At 42.6% G+C, this 19,297-nt stretch overlaps 2 protein-coding genes across 4 annotated transcripts in view; both read left to right on the top strand.

Annotated features, from left to right (window-relative positions):
- Positions 1–2,845: 2,845 nt before the first annotated feature.
- The window catches only part of SLC5A3 (solute carrier family 5 member 3), a 41,423-nt gene continuing 24,971 nt past the window's right edge, over positions 2,846–19,297 (top strand). Inside the window, exon 1 of one of the 3 annotated variants that reach the window (XM_060640437.2) lies at positions 2,846–3,299. The gene's annotated coding sequence lies outside the window, so the exon portion shown is untranslated. Of the gene's footprint in view, positions 3,300–3,635; positions 3,750–3,961; positions 18,456–19,297 lie in introns of those variants that run through there. The other 2 variants (XM_060640434.3, XM_060640435.3) reach the window with 2 other exon arrangements.
- Positions 3,650–19,297, top strand: part of MRPS6 (mitochondrial ribosomal protein S6) — a 66,528-nt gene continuing 50,880 nt past the window's right edge. Inside the window, exon 1 of the mRNA XM_060640438.2 lies at positions 3,650–3,749. Within this exon, the coding sequence (XP_060496421.1) occupies positions 3,705–3,749 (45 nt within the window). The 5' untranslated portion in view covers positions 3,650–3,704. The remainder of the gene's footprint in view (positions 3,750–19,297) is intronic.

The raw sequence follows: 19,297 nt of genomic DNA, 5'->3' as shown, positions 1-19,297 counted from the left end.
CCTGGTGGTCCTCCTTTCTTTGCCCATTTTTAAACCAGGTAATTATTTTTGTTTGTTGCTGTTTTTGTTATTGACTTGTATGAGCTCCTTATATGTTTTGGATATTAACCCCTTATCAGACATATAGTTTGCAAATATTTTCTCCCAATCTGTAGGTTGCCTTATCATTCTGTTGATTATTTCCTTTGCTGTGCAGAAGCTTTACAATATCATGTAGTCCCATTTGTCTATTTTGCATTTGTTGCCCGTGCTCTTGGTGTCATGCAAAATATCATTACCAGGGCCAACATCAAGAAGTTTTTTTCAAGGAGTTTTATGGTTGCAGGTCTCATGTTTAAGACTTTAGTCTATCTTGAGTTGATTTTTGAGTGTGGTGTAAGATAAGGGTCTGATTTCATTCTTTTGCATGTAGATATCCAATTTTCCCAAAGTCATATATGAAAAAGACTGTCTTGGGGCGCCTGGATGGCTCAGTCAGTTAAGTGTCCGACTTTGGATTACAGCTCAGGTCATGATCTCACGGGTTCATGGGATCGAGCCTCGTGTTGGGCTCCGTGCTGACTGTGTGGAGCCTGCTTGGGATTCTCTCATTCTCTCTCTCTCTGCCTGTCCCCCTCTCATGCTCTCTGTCTCAAGATAAATAAACTTAAAAATAAAATAAAATAAAATAAAATAAAATAAAATAAAATAAAAAGACTGTCTTTTTTCCATTGTGTATTCTTAGGTCCTTGTCAAAATCAGATGACCATTGGTTGACCATATATGTGTGTTTATTTCTGGGTTCTCTATTCTGTTTGGTCTATATGTCTGTTTTTATGCCAGTACCCTACTGTTTTAATTACTATAGCTTTGTAACATAGCTTGAAATTAGGATGTCTGATGCCTTCCACCTTTGTTCTTCTTGTTCAGATTTGCTTTCACTATTCTCTTGTGGTTCCATATGAATTTAAAATTTTTTTCCCATTTCTCTAAAAATTGTCATTGGGCTTTGCTAGGGATTGCACTAAATCTGTAAATCACTTTGGGTAGTCTGGGCTTTTTAACATTACTTCTTCTAATCCATGAACATGGATATCTTTTCATCTGTGACTGCTTCAATTTCTTTCATCAGTGTTTTATAGTTTTAGCGTACAGATTTTTTTATCTTCTTGGTTAAGCTTATTCCTAAGTACCAGAGTAATTTTAATACATTAACTACTACAGTGATATTTTATAACTCTAAATGCTGACTTACATACATAGTACAAAACTCAAAGAATCTTTTGGTGAATTTAAATTTGTACTTATAACAGGAAGACACTAAATTTGCATCAGCTTTCCTTGGGATTTTATCATTTTATAATGAACCCATGAGCATTCTGGTGCTGTGCTTTAAAAAAGAAGAAGTTGAAGGGGGCAAATCAGGGCAGCTGCCCTTCCTCTTCTTCTCCGAAGAAATGGAGTGAGCCTGTGGGCAGCCACCAGATCGGGAAGGCTGGGGGTGCTGTGTTGAGGCATTAAGTAATCAGGCTAATTTCCTTATGCCAATTGACCCCCCTCACTCATCCCTGGGTATTAGCTAGGAAAAACAATGGAGCTTCCAAGAGGAAATACTGAAAGTTGAAGTCAACTGATGGTAGTGCCCTGGCCTTTGGTTTGGCCTATTACTTTGGGGTCTGTGTTTTCTCATTCCCAAAATGGGATATGTGGCTGATAACAGGAGGGACACCTGAAGTAGGGACCATCTTGGAACACCTGTATCTCACTTCTAGAGGTTCAAAAATTCTTTGCTTTCTTCTGTAATTTATTTATAATATTCTTTTTTTTTTTTTAACCAAAAGTGAAATTAGTCAGCACTAACCAGGTGATTTGTATTAATGCCTGTGTAGTTTTTCTTTGGAAGAATACAGATTGTGGAGAAGCGCAAGAATAGAAAATGTTAAAACCCAAATATCACAGAGTAGGCGTGTTCAAATCATCTTTATCTTTGGTGGGAGCTGGGAGGTAAGCTACTGGAAATACTAAGGAAGGTCTCTGGATAAGGTGACAAAGGGACTCTAAGTTTACATGGGAATACCTGGTAAATAATATTATTATTAGCACCTTAGTCTGTGTGGTAGGAGACAGGCAGAGGCTGGACTAAGTATGGGCTCAGCCTTCCTTTGTGGATCCAAATTTTCTCTATTACTGTTTGACCTGGGCCTAGTTACATAACCTTTGCGTGCCTGTATCTTTGAATCCCTAAAGTGGGAGTTAATAATAGTACGTGCCTCATAAAGCAAGAATTTTTGGAGAGGCATGTAAAAACCTTAGCGTGGTGCCTGACACACAGTAAGTGCTCAGTAAGTTTTACCTCGTATCATTAAAGCACTTTGAAGACAAACATTTCACCTACAGGCCCTTTTAATGGGACAAGCATGGGCAGGGGCGACAATGGCCACACGCTCAGTCTCTAAGGAGTGGCGCTGGAGAAAACGCACTTTATACAATGCCTGCCAGGGAAAGTACAGCCAATGGTTGGAGGGAAAGGTGAGCCCTGCGTGCCTGTTTTGGGGGTAAAGGGAATGCACCACGAGACTCTCCTCCCTCCAGAGCACGCTCAGGCTCCCAGACGGTTACTAAACGGCTTTCCAAGTTCTCAGCTGGTCCTCTAAATGAACACTGAGCAAATATTTAAAGAATATCGGTTTGAGCCAAAGTATTAGTCTGCCCTTGGCAACAACACGTGGGTCAGACCGGGCTCACACAACAACAGATGCCTGTGTCGCGCCTCACTTTGTCTGTGCAGGCATCGTTGTCAGCGGTTTACGTGCATCAGCTCACTCAAAGGCATCGCGGTCCTGGGAAGTAGGTGCCCTTCACATCCCCTTTCCGCAGCAGCCTGCCAAGGTCAGGCTGCCGGCGAGGAAGGGGCCTGACCCGACCCCGCGCGCAGCGGCTCACAGTCTGCGCCTTGCGCCCACCTCGCAGGGGAAGGGACCTGGGAATCCGCGCCTGCAGCCGCGTGAGGTCGGCTGTGGGCAGGGGGCGCGAGGGGCAGGGTGCACCAAGAATTCCCTGCGCGCAGAACCGTAGTCCTTGGCCGGAACGTTCTGGAACTCCCCTACGCAACCAGAGGCGGGGAGAGCCCAGGTCCAGCCGCGACCCCGCCCGGAGCAGCGTGGACGCCTAAAAGGTCCCCCGCGCCGAGAAGTCGCGGGAGAGGGGCGCGCGCACGGACGAGACCGCACTGTTTAGCGCACGCGCACACGAGGGCGCACGCTCGCCCGCCGCCCAGGATGAGACGGAAGGCATGGAAAGTTCCAGCTGGTTCGAGAACCGTAGGTAGCTGGAACGGCGGCGGCAGGGTCGGAGGCGGAGTGCGGCCCGTACTGGCCCCTCCTGGCTGGGCTCGCGGAGCCGCCCCCACGCGGGGGGCTACGGGGCCGGGGGGTCCCGGCGGGGATGGCGAGCCTGGGGGGAAAGAGACTGTCGAGGGGGCGCGGCGCGGCCGCCTTAAGGAGGGGGCGGGGCGGGCGTGCGAGGGGGGGCGGGGCGCGCCGAGGGGGCGTGGCGGGCCGTCTGCGCAGCTGCCAGAGCCTTAAAGCCCGGGCTCGCGCGGCCGGAGCGTGCTTTCGCCGCCCGGGAGCCTTCCGGCCCAGCAGTCCGTCAGGCCCCCGCGGTTCCCTCCCCTCCTGCGTCCCGTGAACCGGCTCGGTCCGGAGCCGCGCGCGGAGCGTTCGGGCATGCCCCGCTACGAGCTGGCTTTGATCCTGAAAGCCATGCAGCGGGTAAGTGACCTTCCCCCCCCCACCCAGAGCCCGCCTTCCCGCGCGGGCGCCCCCCCCCCACCCCCAGCCGCTAGGCCGTCGCCCCCCGCCCTCCCCGCGCGGCCGGGGGGAGGCCGGGGCCGCGGGCGGGCTGAGGGCGGCGGGCGTCCGCGCTGAGGGGGCGCGCGTGGGCCGGCCGGCGCGGCGAGGCCCCGTGCGCGCGGGAGGCGGGGGTGTGCCCGCGCGGGAGCGCGGCCGCGGGAGGGTGTGCCTCGCACGCGGCCGGCCGGCGGGGCGGGCGGGGGGCGGGGCGGCCGCGGGAGTCCCTGGAAGGTCCGCGGGAGGATCCGCGGGAGGACACGCGCGAGCGTCCGGCCCCGCTCCCGTCGTCGCCAAGCTGCCTCGTCGCCGGTCCCGCCGCCGCCGCCCGCTCCGCCGCCCGCCTCCACACTAGCGCCCGCCGGCCGCCCCGGAGCCGTCCGCGCTCAATAAAACGTCCTCCACAGCGTGTTTGTGCAGTTATCTGGACCACGGGCGTTTGTAACCGGTCTCACGTTGAAAAAAAAATCTTTGACTTTTCTTTTTCTGACTTCAGCGAAAATCCTGCTCCGGGTGCCCTTAGCCCGGTTTCATTCATCCAAGTTGTGGCCTTTTTTGCGCCTTCCGGAAGAAATTTTTTCTCCCCCTGCTTTTGATTGCTCTGGAGGTAGGGAATTTCAGGTCTGGAGGGATGCTAAGCGAACCTGCAGCCCGTTCATTGCAAGTGATGGTGTGGCCGAGGACAGGGCCCCGCGGCCGGAAGGCAGCTCTTCGTCCTCTGTTCTGGGTCAGGTACTCCACCAGCCTTCGCCGAAATCCCCATTCTTCCCGTGAATTCGGTAACGTAGAGTGTGGTGTGTGCCCCCCACCCCCACCCCCAAGCCCAGGTATAATAAAAAAAATAATGATAATAAAACCTGTACCACGTCTGAACTTGGGAAGCAGAGCTGTCTGCAGCTAGATAATCACGCTCTGGGTCAATTTTGAGGAGTAGCTATTCAATGAAGTTTGGTTCAGCTTATTTCAGGCTGGGATCATGGTCCAACCTCTGTAGAAAAACTGGCAGTCAGGGAGCGGTAGGAAGTTGTTACAGTCTTGGCACTATAAGGTGGGAAAGGACACCAGTGCCTCTTGATCAGGTCCGGAGAGTCTGGTGAGGCATGCCATTGTGTCCCCAGCTTCGTTCTTCCAGAATTTGGAAGAAGATAGGATTGTGTTGTTTAACCTCTGGAGTATCTCCAACCCCCAACCCCGGGTCTTCTGTCTCCATGCTAAGACATTATGCCTAAAGAGAAGAGGAACGAGGGATGACAAAAAGCACATTTTTTAAAAGGAAACGTTTTTAACTATGTAGAAATTGGTTAGGCCCTGCCCTTTAATCTGTGCTTCTGAGGCGATACCATAGAGCTTGGGAAACGTGTTTTATTGACATTTATTTTACCTCGTTTTGGGACCAAACAGGTGATCGCTGAAGAGTCCGAGTATAGACCTAATGTTTGTTCATTCCATAAACCTTTGAAATGAAAACGCTGCACTTTGTCTTCAGCATAGCTGCCAAGTACATTGGGTAGTTCACATGGCTCCAAGTAGATTAGTTAAATGTTTTGCCTTTGCCATGTTCTATGTATTTTTTTGTGTTCTGTTTTTTGTATGCTCCTCTATGTGGCGCAGACATTTTTTACTTTAGTGCTAGTTTGGGGAAAATAATTCAATAGTTTCTTTGAAATTCAAGGGGGTGGGGCGACCCACTAGCAGATAATCAAGGTGAACTCCTCCCTGGAGGAGGAGGCCTCCGTGGCCTCTGATAGGACATTGTAACAGTGGTGAAGTTGTGTTGAATTCCTTGACCTGAATAAAAGTAAGATTAAACAACAGCAAAAACACCTTCCCCCCCCCCCCCCCCCCCCATAAAACTAGTTTTGGAGGAGGTTGTGAATGTGTAACAAACAGACTTCCTGGTTTTGAACAGTTTTGTTTTCAGTTTAGGAATTGGATTCTAAAATAGCATCAGTGCTTGGGAAAATGAATGAAAAAGTGAACGTTAGGTATGTAATGCAAAATGCCACTTGTGAGCTTGAACACCTTTGGCAGGCCTGGGAAACCTCCGTTCCAGTCTGTGGCAGTTTGTTTCTGCTGCAGGAAGCCTCTTGTAACTTCTCAATTCCAAGTTGCATGTTTTTCATATTTTTAGATTCTGAAACCCCCTCTAATGGTGATGGTTTATCCCCCCCCTGTCTCCCACAACCAACCATTTATGTGTCTTGGAATTGAGGAAATGGGTTTATGTTGACCGTTCTTAACAGGAGACATGGAAGTTGAGACTGTGTTTTTTCCAGCTTTTTGTTTTTTGGATTCCCAGAGAGGTCTTCCTCTTTGTTTCTTTTTTGTGGTACTCTGGAAGCCTGAAGAGCATTCCTAGTCTCTTTGGAGTATGTTTCTCTCCCCTCCCCTATTTTATTTCCTTTGACTCCTAGCTGGGCTCCTTAAAAATGAGCAAACAAGAACTTTTAAAATTAAAACACACAATACCGTGTTGAGGCTCAGCATCTCGTGTAGCGGAGACCCAGTGCACTGTAGTACAGTCACTTGTGGGAGTTTCCGTTGACAGATTTCAGGGTGTAGCGTACAGCACGAGTCCTTATTCAGCTATACAATTTTGTGTTGATCAGTCCCTTAGAATTTCCAGTGCTGTGTTCTTTCTCAGTTTGCAACTGGAAGTTAAAGGAGTCTCTGTTTTTGTTGCATTTCCCAGTTTATACATTCATGAATGTAGTTAGTTACCAGTCCTTCCAAGACCAAATTTATTTGGCAGGTGCCATTTAGCTTGAAGTTTGTTTTAATGTGTGTATATAAAAAAAAGTGGTCATATTTTTGTTTCTCCCCGACTTTTAATTTAGCATGAAAAGTAGGTGAAAGTGTGGCTAAATTCTGAAATTAGAAATGGTAAAGTAATGGATGTTGTGAAACCAGGCCTTTAAAGGTGATGACTAAAGCCATTTGAAAAGATGGTTGGTTGCTTAGATCATTCTTAGATTATATTTATAGAAGGGTTTCCAGAATAAAAAGATTGGAATCTTGATATACCTATATCAGGTAGCATTGGAGTTTTCTGACGACTGAGAAACTAACTGAGATGGAGAGTTCCTTCTTCACCTCCACCTTGTCCTCTTGCAGTGGGAACACTCAAGTAGAGAGAGGAGGGGTGATGCATTTTCGGGTGAGGTCTGACACTGACTCCTGAGGACCTTTCTCTGGCGAGTTTGAGAAAATGGCTGATGTCCTTTCATTTCACCTTGAAATTAGATTTTAAAGATTGGTATTTAATTTCAGTTAGGCGGAAGACAGCTGCCAATATGTGAATGATAAAGCCACGTGCTGTGTAAGAAAAGCCTAGGAAAAGCTGTGTAAATTGTGTAAAATTTTTACTTTTAGGATGGGTTCAGGAAGAAGAATTTTGAGATGAAAAAATCTATGCAGAACATTTATATTCTGTGGTTGCTTTGCTTAGGAAGTTTTTTTTTTAAGTTTAGGAACATTTTAATTGTCATGTGTTAGTATGTTTCCCAGAGTTGGCATGTTTAAAGTTGTGAAAACCCTGAGCAAATATCTTTTCCTGAAGTTTTCCCATGGCTACTCAGGAATTTTTACATGAAGAATTAAAGATTAGTGGTTTAAATAACTAGTTTAATTGCTAAATGAATGCCCATGTGTACAACAGAATAGTGTTTATTTATCTTGTATATACTTTTCTAATAGGAATAAAATAGCAGATAGCTACTTTGGAAATCTTGAGTTCTTTTCCATTAAAACAAATTTCACTGGTCATTTTATGTTTAATACTCTCATTTTAAATTTCATTGGAAAGCAGATTATATTTTAAATTTTAAAATCAGTCATTGAAATAGTTCTTTGCGAAGAGTTTTATGTTGTAATCTGAGTTTAACTTACAACCTGGGTTTTACAAGTTTAGAAATAGAAGTGTAGTGATATTCCAATCCTTGAATATTTCTACAATTTCTGTAATTCCTATAGAAAGCAGTAGGCTTTCTGATTGTGCGGTGAAGAGTCTTCTATTTTTCTTTACTACAGTCTTTTTGATGAGAAAAACTGGCAACAGTTTTGTGTTTGTTCTAGAGTTGTTTCCACCATAGAATCCCCTGAAAGTAATATCTACAGAATGTTTGCATTTGAGATCCCTTTTGGAGACATAAAGTGCTAATGATAATGAACTCAAGTATGGGACTGGCCAAACCTAGGTCATTGCAGCTTGGCTTGTTGGCAACATTTGATCATGAGGAAATAGTGACATTTCTGCTCTCAGGTGGTGGCAGACAAAAGTTCAAAAGGAAACCTCTTTGTTCTAGCTGTCAGATGGAGAAGTTAGTCTTTTTCTTCTCTTGGGCCCTCCTTGAACAGCTTAGCTTGTATCTTTAATAATCACCCTTTGTGTTTTGTCTGCTTGAAACCAGACAACTGAAAATAGTTCTCCAGTAATGAAAGACTTGAGCCTTGTGGGCAATGTTATACTCTCATTTGGTATTAAAGTTTTCTTGGGTTACAGCTCATTCCCGCAGCAAGTGATTGAAGAAGGAGTCCTGTTCCTGCCCCTGAGCTACAGCTAAGGTACAAGGAGTGGCTTGGGGGTAAGGAATCCTTCCTCACCAGATGTGGTTTGTATTTGTTAAGACTGCTTGTCGGAAGTTGACATTTCTGCACTAATTTTTATTTTCTTAATTGTTACTCATGACCCGCACATTCGTTACTCATGTTTATAGGTTTTTAAAATCTGGGAATTTATGTGCAGACTGCTATTGAATCTTCTCACCTTTAGATCACAAAATCACTTTAAAGGAAACAAAGAGTTTGAGAGCAATGAGGGACAAATTCTAAGGTAATAATTTTCATTCAGTTGCCTTTGCTGTATTTGTAGTACAAGCATAATTTTTCTGTTCCTTATAAAGAATACCTCTTCTTAGTGCAAGGCAATGTTCTTACCCAACAGGGATGTCAACACATGTTCTCTCTTAGTGGAGCCAAATTTAAGGAAATCAACCAAATTTAAGGAATGTCTGGTAAGGTATTAATATATTTAAAGGAAAAACTGCCCTTAGGAGTTTGGAAAAGGACAGTTAATCCAATTCTCTTATCTTTGTTCTATGCTACAGCAGGGAGTCGGCAGACTGTGGCTCACAGGCCAGTTTAGCTGCCGCCTGTATTGTATGGTTTGTGAGCTTGGAAAGAATTTTACATTTTTAAGTAGTTGGGGAAAAAAATCAAAAGAAGGATAACTTATGATGTGAAAATTTTATGAAATTCAAATTTCAGTGTCCATAAATGTAGGTGTATTGGGACATAACCCTGTTTATTTTTTTATATTTGTTCTCACCCTTTACAGAAGAAGTTTGCTGACCCTTGATTTAGAGTATACAAACAAAATTTCCTAGGTTCAGTATTAGCTTTACGGTGCTGTTTTCTGACATTTCTGCATCAGTGCCTTCCATTTTCCTCCTCCTATTACTATACCTTTTACTTTCATATGGATGATTTGCCTTTTTTTGGTAACAAGCCAAGAACCCTGGCGTTTTGTGCTCTTCTGTGTGCTGGTTATATAGCCTCCTGGATGTCCCCTTGGCACTGCAAACTCAATATGGTTCAGACTTGAGTCGCCTACCCTAAAACTGGTCTAACTTACTCTGTGGCTTCTCTGTCTTCTGTCACCTGTGGCTGAGCAAATGCAACTCCTTATATTCCTGCAGTCCCAATCCCATGTGGTGTCTTCTCTGCTCAGGTTGAACCACTAATATTTCTATCTTGATTCTTGCAGTTTCTTAGCTGGTCTCTAACACACTGCTGAGGGGAGGATAATTAATGCCTGTAGTAAATATGTTTCTTGGAGTACAAAAATAGTTCTTGAGATGCTGTAAGACCATCAAATTCAGATTCAGTTGAGATTCATTTTTAAGTAGGAGATAATACAAAGCATTGTATAGTGGTGGCTTTCTGAGTACTTCATTGTCTTTCTGTAATAGTTGATTGTGTCAACACTTGCCAAATTCCAGCACACCTCTCTTTTTCAAGAGACATTCAGAATGAAGTCTGGCATCTAAGGCCACCTGTGATAGAATGCCCGACTTTTTTGTTTTTAGACTTCATATCAATTTCTTTCATTCCCCTTTCCATATATCAAGTAAACAGACCTGTTGTAGATCTCCATAAATACCATTACGTTTCATTTTCTTTGGTGCCTGTGTCATCCTGCTTTTCTTGGAATGCCCTCCCTTTCCATATTACCCATGATATACATGAAAACTTGCCTCAAATTCATTTTCACTTCGTTAGTACATTAAAAAAATATTGAGGGAGGGCCTGCACTGTTGGGGGAGTATAGACTGTAATTTTTCCTTTGGATTTGCATGGTGTTTTCCTGTGTCTTATCACACGGATCACTTTCTACTGCATATTGTAGTTACTTGGTGAATGTTTACCTTCTTTGCTAGATTACAAATTCTTGAGAGTCCAGCCTGTTTCATTTCTATCCTCTCCGCTGCTCTGCACTGCACATGTCTGTGTTCACTTAGCTACCTTATGGGATTCCTACTCTCATCTCTGAAACAGTTTTGGGTGATAGCATGCTGACCTCTTGTGTTAGTGAATTGCTTTCAAGTCAGTGCACTTGGCTTGCACTGGGCAAGATATATGCCTACCAGAAGTGGTGTTCGTTTTCAAGACTATTTGATGGCAGGTAATCTTGTTTTTATAATAATTAAATATCATGTAAACTGATAAAATGAGTGCAAAACTTTTTTTTCCCCTGAAAACCAAGTTGGATTCTTTGGAAAGACTTGATAAAGGTGAGTTCCTAAAATAATGGCTGTAGAATTAGATATGGCCGTAGTAACTAAAAGTTTGGGAGGAAGAACATTAGTCCCAAAGGATTCTGTGTGCTTTCCACTTTAATGAAACTGAAAATGGAAATTGTAGATGATGCATTAATAGGTGTGGTTTAGATCAAGCAGAAGGAACTTCAATCAGCAAGGCGCTCCTCCTCATCGATCCCATTCTCCAAGTGCTTTGACCCCATATTAAGATTGGCAAATGAATGTACATTTATGTGTTAAACTTAAATAAAATGTTTAAGGTACGTATGTATGATATTTTGACTTCCTGCTTTAGCGTTAATCCCTTTTTTTTTTTTTTACCTGTTACGTTTGGATATGATTGGGATATGAAAGCTTCTGCTTCAGTAAGTGTTCTGATTTTTGTTTTCTAAATGATTAGAAGAACATAAGACCCTCAATGAAGATACTGGTTGTATTATGTCGAAATAAAGAACTGGCACGGGGATACTAGAAAGAGCTAGAGACAGATCGACCTGGTTTTGGTTCCTGGCACCTATCTCCTAGGGATCTTAACCTTTTTGGATCTTCATTTCCTCGCTGTAAAATGGGAGTAATCTCTAAGTTGGAGAGTCTGAAGATAAAGTGGTAACATGACCTTGGAGGTAATAGGTGTTCAGTATGTCACCGAAGTAGCTTTGTGATATCAGGCAAGTTATTGAACTTTTATTACGTAGTTTTTCATTATGGCCGCTTTATTGATGAGAAGACTCCAAAAGGTAAATTTTTTTTATATGTAAGTTGTTTTATCAGAATCTGACAGTTAGTCAGACCTGGAATATGGTAGTTGCTCAGTAAGTATTTGAATTTATAACATGAGTCATACTGCATAATAGCTTGCATACAAATTAAGCAAGGGCAAGCTTTTGATTATAGGAGATGTAGCGTGTGAGTATGAGGGTTCCCACGAACCCCACCAGCTTAGAACAATCTGTCAGACCGATGTCCATCATTTATATTAACAACTGCTGGCTTTTGCCAGGCACTGTGCACTGGGACTCCTCATAAAGAACTACACTATTTGCATCTGGTCTTTGTGTTATCATTCCCATCCAACTTTATTATAACTAGTGCTTAGTAAGACAGTATTTTAGGTGAGAAGTTGGGAAAAGTGACAAATAGGGAAAATCTAAACAGAAGACTTACTTTGGATAGGCTCTTAATTATTAAGGTGACTTGAGGCAAGTGTAGGGGGAAACAGTATTTTGATTTATTCAGTGAGTATTCGATTGCTAATGTGACCAAATTGCTAAAGCTGTAAGGGTGAACTCTTCGGTACGAAAAACAGATGGAGCAGATAGATGATAGCCCAGTTGATTTCTCACAGTCCATGGTATTTTCAGTTAGTATTCTATTTTTCATTTCTGATGCAGCATTGTATTATAAAACTAAATATTTCATTTTAATTGGTGATTTTAAGAGATTTGTTCCATTCCTGTTGGTACAGATTTTACTTTTATGAAAGAATTAAAACTATTTTACAGCCCCTGTTGCTGGAATGTATATATTTATTTTATTAATATGCTTTTATTTATTTTTTTTAGTAATTGTTTTGTGAGCCAGGAATACTCGTGATCTAACGAGTCCAAGATAAGATCTTCTACAAGAGAATGTGCATTTTTTTTGATGTTTACTTAACTGTCAATCTTTTAAATCCAACTTTATTTCAGACTTAATTTGTGACTTTGTACCTGATTATTTTATTTTGCTGAAGTTGCATAATGGGATTGGGGATGGTATGAGGTATTGGGCACCATTTGAAGCACACTTGAGAAATGTGTATATGTGAGTCTATAACGGAAGAAACCAGACTGTGACCAAGAGGAATAGCAATGCTGGTAACTTAAGTCCTTTTCATTCTGTTTGGGAGCCGGCAATGTGAATGTAAATGTATTCGTGAGTTAATAAAAGCTACTTAACAAAGTTGCCTGAGGAATAGCCAGGATGTGTGTTGGATTCTTTTAACTATTGTGTTTTAAAACCGGGTAAGTATGAACTGTCGTCCTCGGTTTAGATTCAGTTTTGTCCTAGTTCGGAGTGTCTCAACTCAAGACTGCAAAGGGTTGGGAGGGCCTGTGGCAAAATGGAAGGGCTGCTGGGTGGAGGAGATTGTGTGTCCTGGTAGGGACGGTGCTTGTTAACCAAGTCTGTTGCCTGGGAACGTGGGTCTGGTTTTGCCAGCTTGTCCTTTTCTGCCCTAGTGTTCGCAGCCAGAAATCCAGATTTTATAGAAAATTTGATATTTAAGATGTTGGCAATTAACTCAAAAATATTTAAACACGATGAACCAAATGAAATCTATCTGTTGGTCAGATATGCTACCATCTTAGAATCTATGATTGAGATCATTGGCCTTAGACATTTTTTTAAAGGTGTCCCTGATGGTCTTTAGACTTCTTTTAGAATTTAGGTTTCAGAAATTGCTGCTCACATGTTGATAAACTCACTTTTTAACTGGTCATTGATTTACGATAGGACTAACAGTTAATTACTATAAATGGCAAACATGTTTAATTCTTAAAAGTAGTATTGGTTTCTAGTTGGGGCTACTGTGTTAGGTATGCCCATTTAGGCTAAAGTGTACGTATAGACTTCAGAGACTTGCACAAGAACTGCAGTATGACTTAATGTAAATTGTCAGTAATTAGTATTTTTAGTACTACACTTTTTTTTTTTGTATTTTGTATTTTAAGCATGCATTAGTGCAGTTTGGTTTATACCTATTGTACTAAGCTGTTTGGGGTTTGCAGTACTATTTTGAGCAGACAGCTTGTCGAGAAAATGAAATTTTGTGAAGTTTGCATTAGCTTATATGACCCATGAGCCTTGGAATATAATATTACCCTGAAAAAATGTAGGTGCTCTTCCAGTCACAGTTAGAACAAGGGGATGATATAGTATTTTTTTATTGTATTAAAAAATTTTTTTTTTTATTTTTGAGGGAGCAGAGAGCGCGAGTGAGCAAGCATAAGTGGGTGAGGGGCAGAGAGAGAGAGGGAGACACAGAATCCAAAGCAGGGTCCACGCTGTGAGCTGTCAGCACAGAGCCTGACGTGGGGCTGGAACTCAAGAACCGTGAGGTCATGACCTCAGCCGAAGTCGGATGCTGAACTGACTGAGCTACCCAGGCGCCCCTAGTATTTTTATTTTTTTAATGTGTATTTATTCTTGAGACAGAGACAGAGCATGAACAGGGGAGGGGCAGAGAGAGAGAGAGAGACATAGAATCCAAAACAGGCTCCAGGCTTTGAGCTGTCCGCACAGAGCCCAATGCGGGGCTTGAACCCATGAACTGTGAGATCATGACCTGAGCCGAAGTCGGACACCCAACCAACTGAGCCACCCAGGAGCCCCAGCTAGTATTTTTATTTTTGACCAGGGCTTCATGTTTCTGTAGATTGGAAGCCAAGTTATTATCTTGACTGACATTTTTTGTCTTTGTTACTTCCCCACTCTCACTTCATATACATAATAGCAAATTAAAAATCTCAGGTCCATCTCAGGTTCTTTCCTGCCTTTCTAGTCCTGCTTCTCCCCGCCCCCCCCCCCCCCCCCAAATTCATTTTTACCATGATTGCAGCGTCCTGGTTAAGGCAATCCCTACCCACTTTGGGGGACATTTCAGGAGTGGTTGGTGTGGGTGAGAGCTTAAAAACAGAATTGCACATGAAGAGTGTGGATTTAACAAAACCATAATCTGAACCTCTTCAACTTGGAGCCCTCAGTGCTTGAAAACTGGCTTCGGTTGCTTCTGCCCCAGAATCCAGAAGTGCTGGTGTTGTCTTCATTTGGACTTTAGTTTTTAAATGTTCTTGTTGACACCCACCCTTACTGTTAAGATGCTGGAGTTTTCGTCAAGAGACCCAAGTGCAGCTATCATATAGCCAGACTGCTGTGGAGTAGTCCAGTGTGGGAACATTCTCAGGGTGGTGATCAAGACCTTAGCTGCACTTGGATTTCAGGTGCTGAGAAGGTCCTGGACTTGAAACCCATGTGTAGCCTTTGCTTTAGTTAGATGGGTAGATTATGAATATAAAATACCGTTCAGTTCTGGTTTTGATTCAGTGTTAAGGTGAGTGTTGGTGAATGAAAGGCTAAATTTGAGAGTAGGGTCTGTGCCAGGTGTATGTTACATATAGAAAAGATGTACTTTTAAAAAAATCGGTTGAACCTGTTAAGTAAATGTATGATCCAGTGATCCGTTGTTTTGATTCTCATTCTTTTGCTGGTATGCTATTTGCCTTCTGTTTTGTTAGCATACTTCACACAGTTGCTTTCTCATATACAGTAATTGCGGTTTTGAAAACCTTAGACACCACCTTTCCATTAGGATGAGCTTAAGTCCGTAGTAGCTGTAGTAGCGGTGTCGGTCTCAGGAACCATTCTCGTGTGGGCTAAGGGCCAGGAGTGCTTGCCAGGTCAGTTTAAGAAGACTGAGGTGAAGAAAAAGTCGTCCTGATAAAGTTTTTTAAATTAAATATTTTATCTGATTAGGCTGAAATAATTGGAAGCTGTAACTTAAGCATCTTCGAATTTCTGGCATTCATGGAAAGCAGTTGTGATCCTATTTTTCCGGATTTTTTAGACCAGTCTCCTTTCCTATCTTTGAAATACAAGGGGAAAATCTAGCTGCATTCATAGTCTGTAACACCATACCCCAGTTGTATGTTCACTTTTTACATTCAATTCAAGCCATGATTTCTACCAGTCCTTCCAAATAGAAGTAAAGTTATCCTGTTTTGTGGTCTTACTTTTTACTTCTTGAAAATCTTGTATACCCCAACCTTTGAAGAAAATTAGAAAGTTTAAGAGTTTTCCAACCAAATGTATCTGCTTGAGGAAACATCCCAGTTTCAGGATCTTCTATTTATGCCTTGGCCTCCTGGGAGAATTAGAATCTGGTCTACAAGAAGGCTTGTGTTTATATTTTCTGGCCCTTGTTACATGGAAAAAGAAAATTTTGGCATGTGTTCCTTCTAGGAATCTTTTTTCCAGGAATATAAGACATCAAGTTGGATGAGCACAGAAAACATGAAGGTGAACCACAGAGTTGACATGGTGGATGTTCTCCTTCTGAACCTTCTGTTTGATACTACCTAGTCCTTAGTGGGTAGTTCAAGCAGGGTGTGTGTGTGTGTGTATTTTCTCCTTCAATACTCGGCCATCTTAAGGGTGAGGTGGTGTGATCTCCATTTTCCAAGTGAAAAAACCTGAAGCAGAAAGGTGCCGAGGGTCACACAGCTCAGTGGCTGGGCCAGCATCTCACGAGCAGTCTCAACCTAGAAGCAAGCTCTGCTTTTCATCACTGTATCTGTAAAAGGAGTTTACAACATCATGGTGGTACAGTTAAAGTCCCTTTAGATTGAAAGAAGTAGTTCACATCTATTTTGAGTGCCTGCAGAGAGGACTGGCAGTACCATGTTTTGGGGGAATATAGTGGTAAACTGGAAGACAAAGTTCCAGCTTTCTTGGAGCTTACATTCTAGTAAGGGAGACAAACCAGCAGATGCTAGAGAAAGCGTGATGAGAGACAAATGTGGCAAATTGCATTTTTGTTAGAGTGCTCAGGCAAGGCGGAAACTTCAGTGAGGAGACTTAAGTACACTGCTGCCGGTAACTGGGGGCAGAAGAGATGAACAAGTGCAGATATGTCGGAGTTCTGTGTTAGCTTTGCATTCAGTTCAGCAGGCTTTTGTTTTGTCGGTTGCCTTCAAACCTTTCCTGAAAGAATTGACAGTGCATAACAATTGTTTATTGCTTATTTTTTGTCCACAGGGCCTTTTCATTTAGTAATCTAGACGTTGCCTTAAGGTACATCTTTCTCCCCATTTTGTAGAAGTGAAAATTAAGATCCAGAATTGAGCACACATAAAAGGAAATAGTGCAGTGAATCTCCATACTATGCCCATCACCCAGCTTCAGCAACCAATCAACGCTTACCAATCTTGCTTCATCTACACTCTGCCCCTTTGGTTTTGTTTTCGGAAGTATTTTATCTTATTTTAACTTTATCTTAAAATTTTAAATCTTCGGAAGAGTTACAAGACCCAGGGGTGCTTGGGTGGCTCAGTCAGTTAAGCGTCTTGACTCGATTTTGGCTCAGGTTGATCTCACGGTTTGTGAGATCGAGCCCTGCTTTGGGCTCTGCACTGACAGGGCGGAACGTGCTTGGGATTCTTTCTCTGCTCCCCACTCCCCCCCACCCCCCAATGAATAAACATTAAAAAAAAAAAAAAAGACCAGTTCAATTAACACCTGCAGGCTTTTCACCTAGATCACTGGCTTTTAGAGTTTGCCATATTTGCCGTTTTGTTTTGTTTTTGTTTTAATCTGCACTGTTGGAGAGATGCAGACATCTTGACGTGGCCCTTTTTTTTCTTAAGGAATAAGGGCTTTACTTCCTAACTACAACATAACCATTGCACAATTCTGACATTGCTACTGTATTATAAAATGTTCAGTACACGTTCAAATTTATTCCATTAATATCTTTTAACTTTTTAATCCAGTATTTAATCGAGAATCAATCAAGGATTTAGTTGTTTAGTCTCCTTGATCTAGAACAATTCTCTGGTCCTTGTCGTTAATGACAGTAGCACTTTGAAGAGTCCAGGCCCACTGGTCTTCAGAATCCCTCGATTTGGATTTGTCTAGTTGGTTTTCTCATGACTAGAAATAGGTTAAACATTGTTGGCATAATTATTAAAGAGGGATGTCAGTGTATTGTATCAAGAGGCATGTCAGTTTGTCTCACTATTGATGTTAAGCATTCAGTTGGTGTAGGTGATAGCCATTAGATTGCCCTAATGTAAATGTATCTTCCTTTTGTAATCCGTGACCTCTAGGGTGACAAACTTGAGACTGAGTATTCTCTTCAGTCTTCCACTGGGGTTAGCATCTGTTGATGATTCTGAATCATTTGTTGCTGGACTACGTTAAAGCAAAGTACAGATACAAGATTTCACCTGTAAGTGTTTCGTATGCATCCAAAAGTTAAGGGCTTTAAAGAAAAACAAAAGCCAACCACAGTGCTTTTATGACATCAAATGAATTCCATAACAGTTCCATGTTCAAATTCTCCAAATTGTCTCAAATGTTTTTCCCCAGTTGGTTTGCTTGAATCTGAGTCCAAACAAGGTCCACAGGCTACATTTACCAGATGGCCTGTTGAGTCTTTTACTCTAACAGATTCCCCACCCTTCTTTTCTGAATTTGATAATTTCCTGGTGTTTTATGTGTTCATCTATTCCGGGTATTTTCGGTAAACTGGCAGGTAGAAATTTGATTGTTTCGTTTTGCAAGAGGACGTAAGTATTCTGGGTGTGGCATTATATGTCTGCCTTTTAGAGAAGATTGATTCTTGATAGTGTCAGCCTCATCCATCCAGTTTAAATTTCCCCATCAACCTTTCACCTAAGGATTCTAGCATCCATTGTAACCATTGCGTAGGATTTGTATAGTTGCTTTCTCATGATTAGAGATAAGGTTAGACTTTGATTCATCAGGGACTATAAAGGGTGACTTTCTAATTGCATTTTTCCTTTTGTATCAGTGAGGTTTTTTTCTGACTTGTGTTTATTCCTGTTATGTGTATCTTCCTGGGGAACGTTATAAAAGGGTACATTCTTCATCTTCATTTCACTGAGGATGTTCTTGGACTTCCTTAATGATACACCCTCAATTTTCTCATCTGTAGATTGAGGATAATTATCGTGCCTTCCTCCTGGGGTTTTTGTGAAGATTGGATGAGCTGGTACATGTAGTGTAGAAATGGTGCCTGGCACTAGTGTTTGTAAGTGTAGTTAACAAAGTAACTCTCAGTTCTTTGGAAACATTTCAACTGTCAGGTGTAACGAAGAGGCGGAGAAGGGAGAGAGTCTTCATAAGCTGACGTTAGCGAGAGGCTTGGGCTTGTATTGAGTGGGCTAAAGGAAGGTGCTGCTTGCCCACACTGACGTGCCTTTTGCATAGAAATGACTGCAGTACAAGAAGCACTTGGATATCCCTGCGCGCTACGAGGCGGATGTTGCTAATACCTGGAGCATGTTCTGAAGTGGAGTGAGCACAATGAAGTATGTAGACCACTCTTACGGTGGGCAGGTAGGATGAGATCGTGTCTCCAGACACAGATTTTTATTACCTCATGGCGCATTGAGATTTTCCCCCCGATGGAGATTTTTATCTGAGCAGAAGGCTTCTTGCCTAGTTGGATTTGCCTGGTCGTTCCACACACCTTCCAAACTTTGTGATAGCTGATGTTTTTGTCATGGGAGCAAATGCTGTACTCCCTTTTGGCCTTTTAATAATCTGCCATCATTTACTGCCTAAAAAGACCCACCGTTGATGATCGTGTAGGATATTGAAAGTATCGGGTAGCTCGGTTGGGTACTTGATCATTAATATTTGATTCTTGTACTTAACAAACGCTTGGCCTGCCTGCTGTGTGCCAGACTGTTCTAGACAGAGATTACATCACTGAACAGCACAGACAAGAATCTCTACCCTGATGGAGTTTACGTTCTGGTAGTGAGGAGACAGCAAACATAAACAAGTTTACGGTATGGTAGAAGGTATCGAGTGCTGTGGAAAGAAAGAAAGCAGGATAGGGTGCCTGGCTAGCTGAGTCAGTAGAGC

This window comes from Panthera onca, chromosome C2, assembly GCF_046562875.1.
Source record: "Panthera onca isolate mPanOnc1 chromosome C2, mPanOnc1 haplotype 2, whole genome shotgun sequence".
NCBI lineage: Eukaryota > Metazoa > Chordata > Mammalia > Carnivora > Felidae > Panthera > Panthera onca.
The sequence above is the reverse complement of the archived record's forward strand: the minus strand, read 5'-3'. Positions and strand labels throughout refer to the sequence as shown.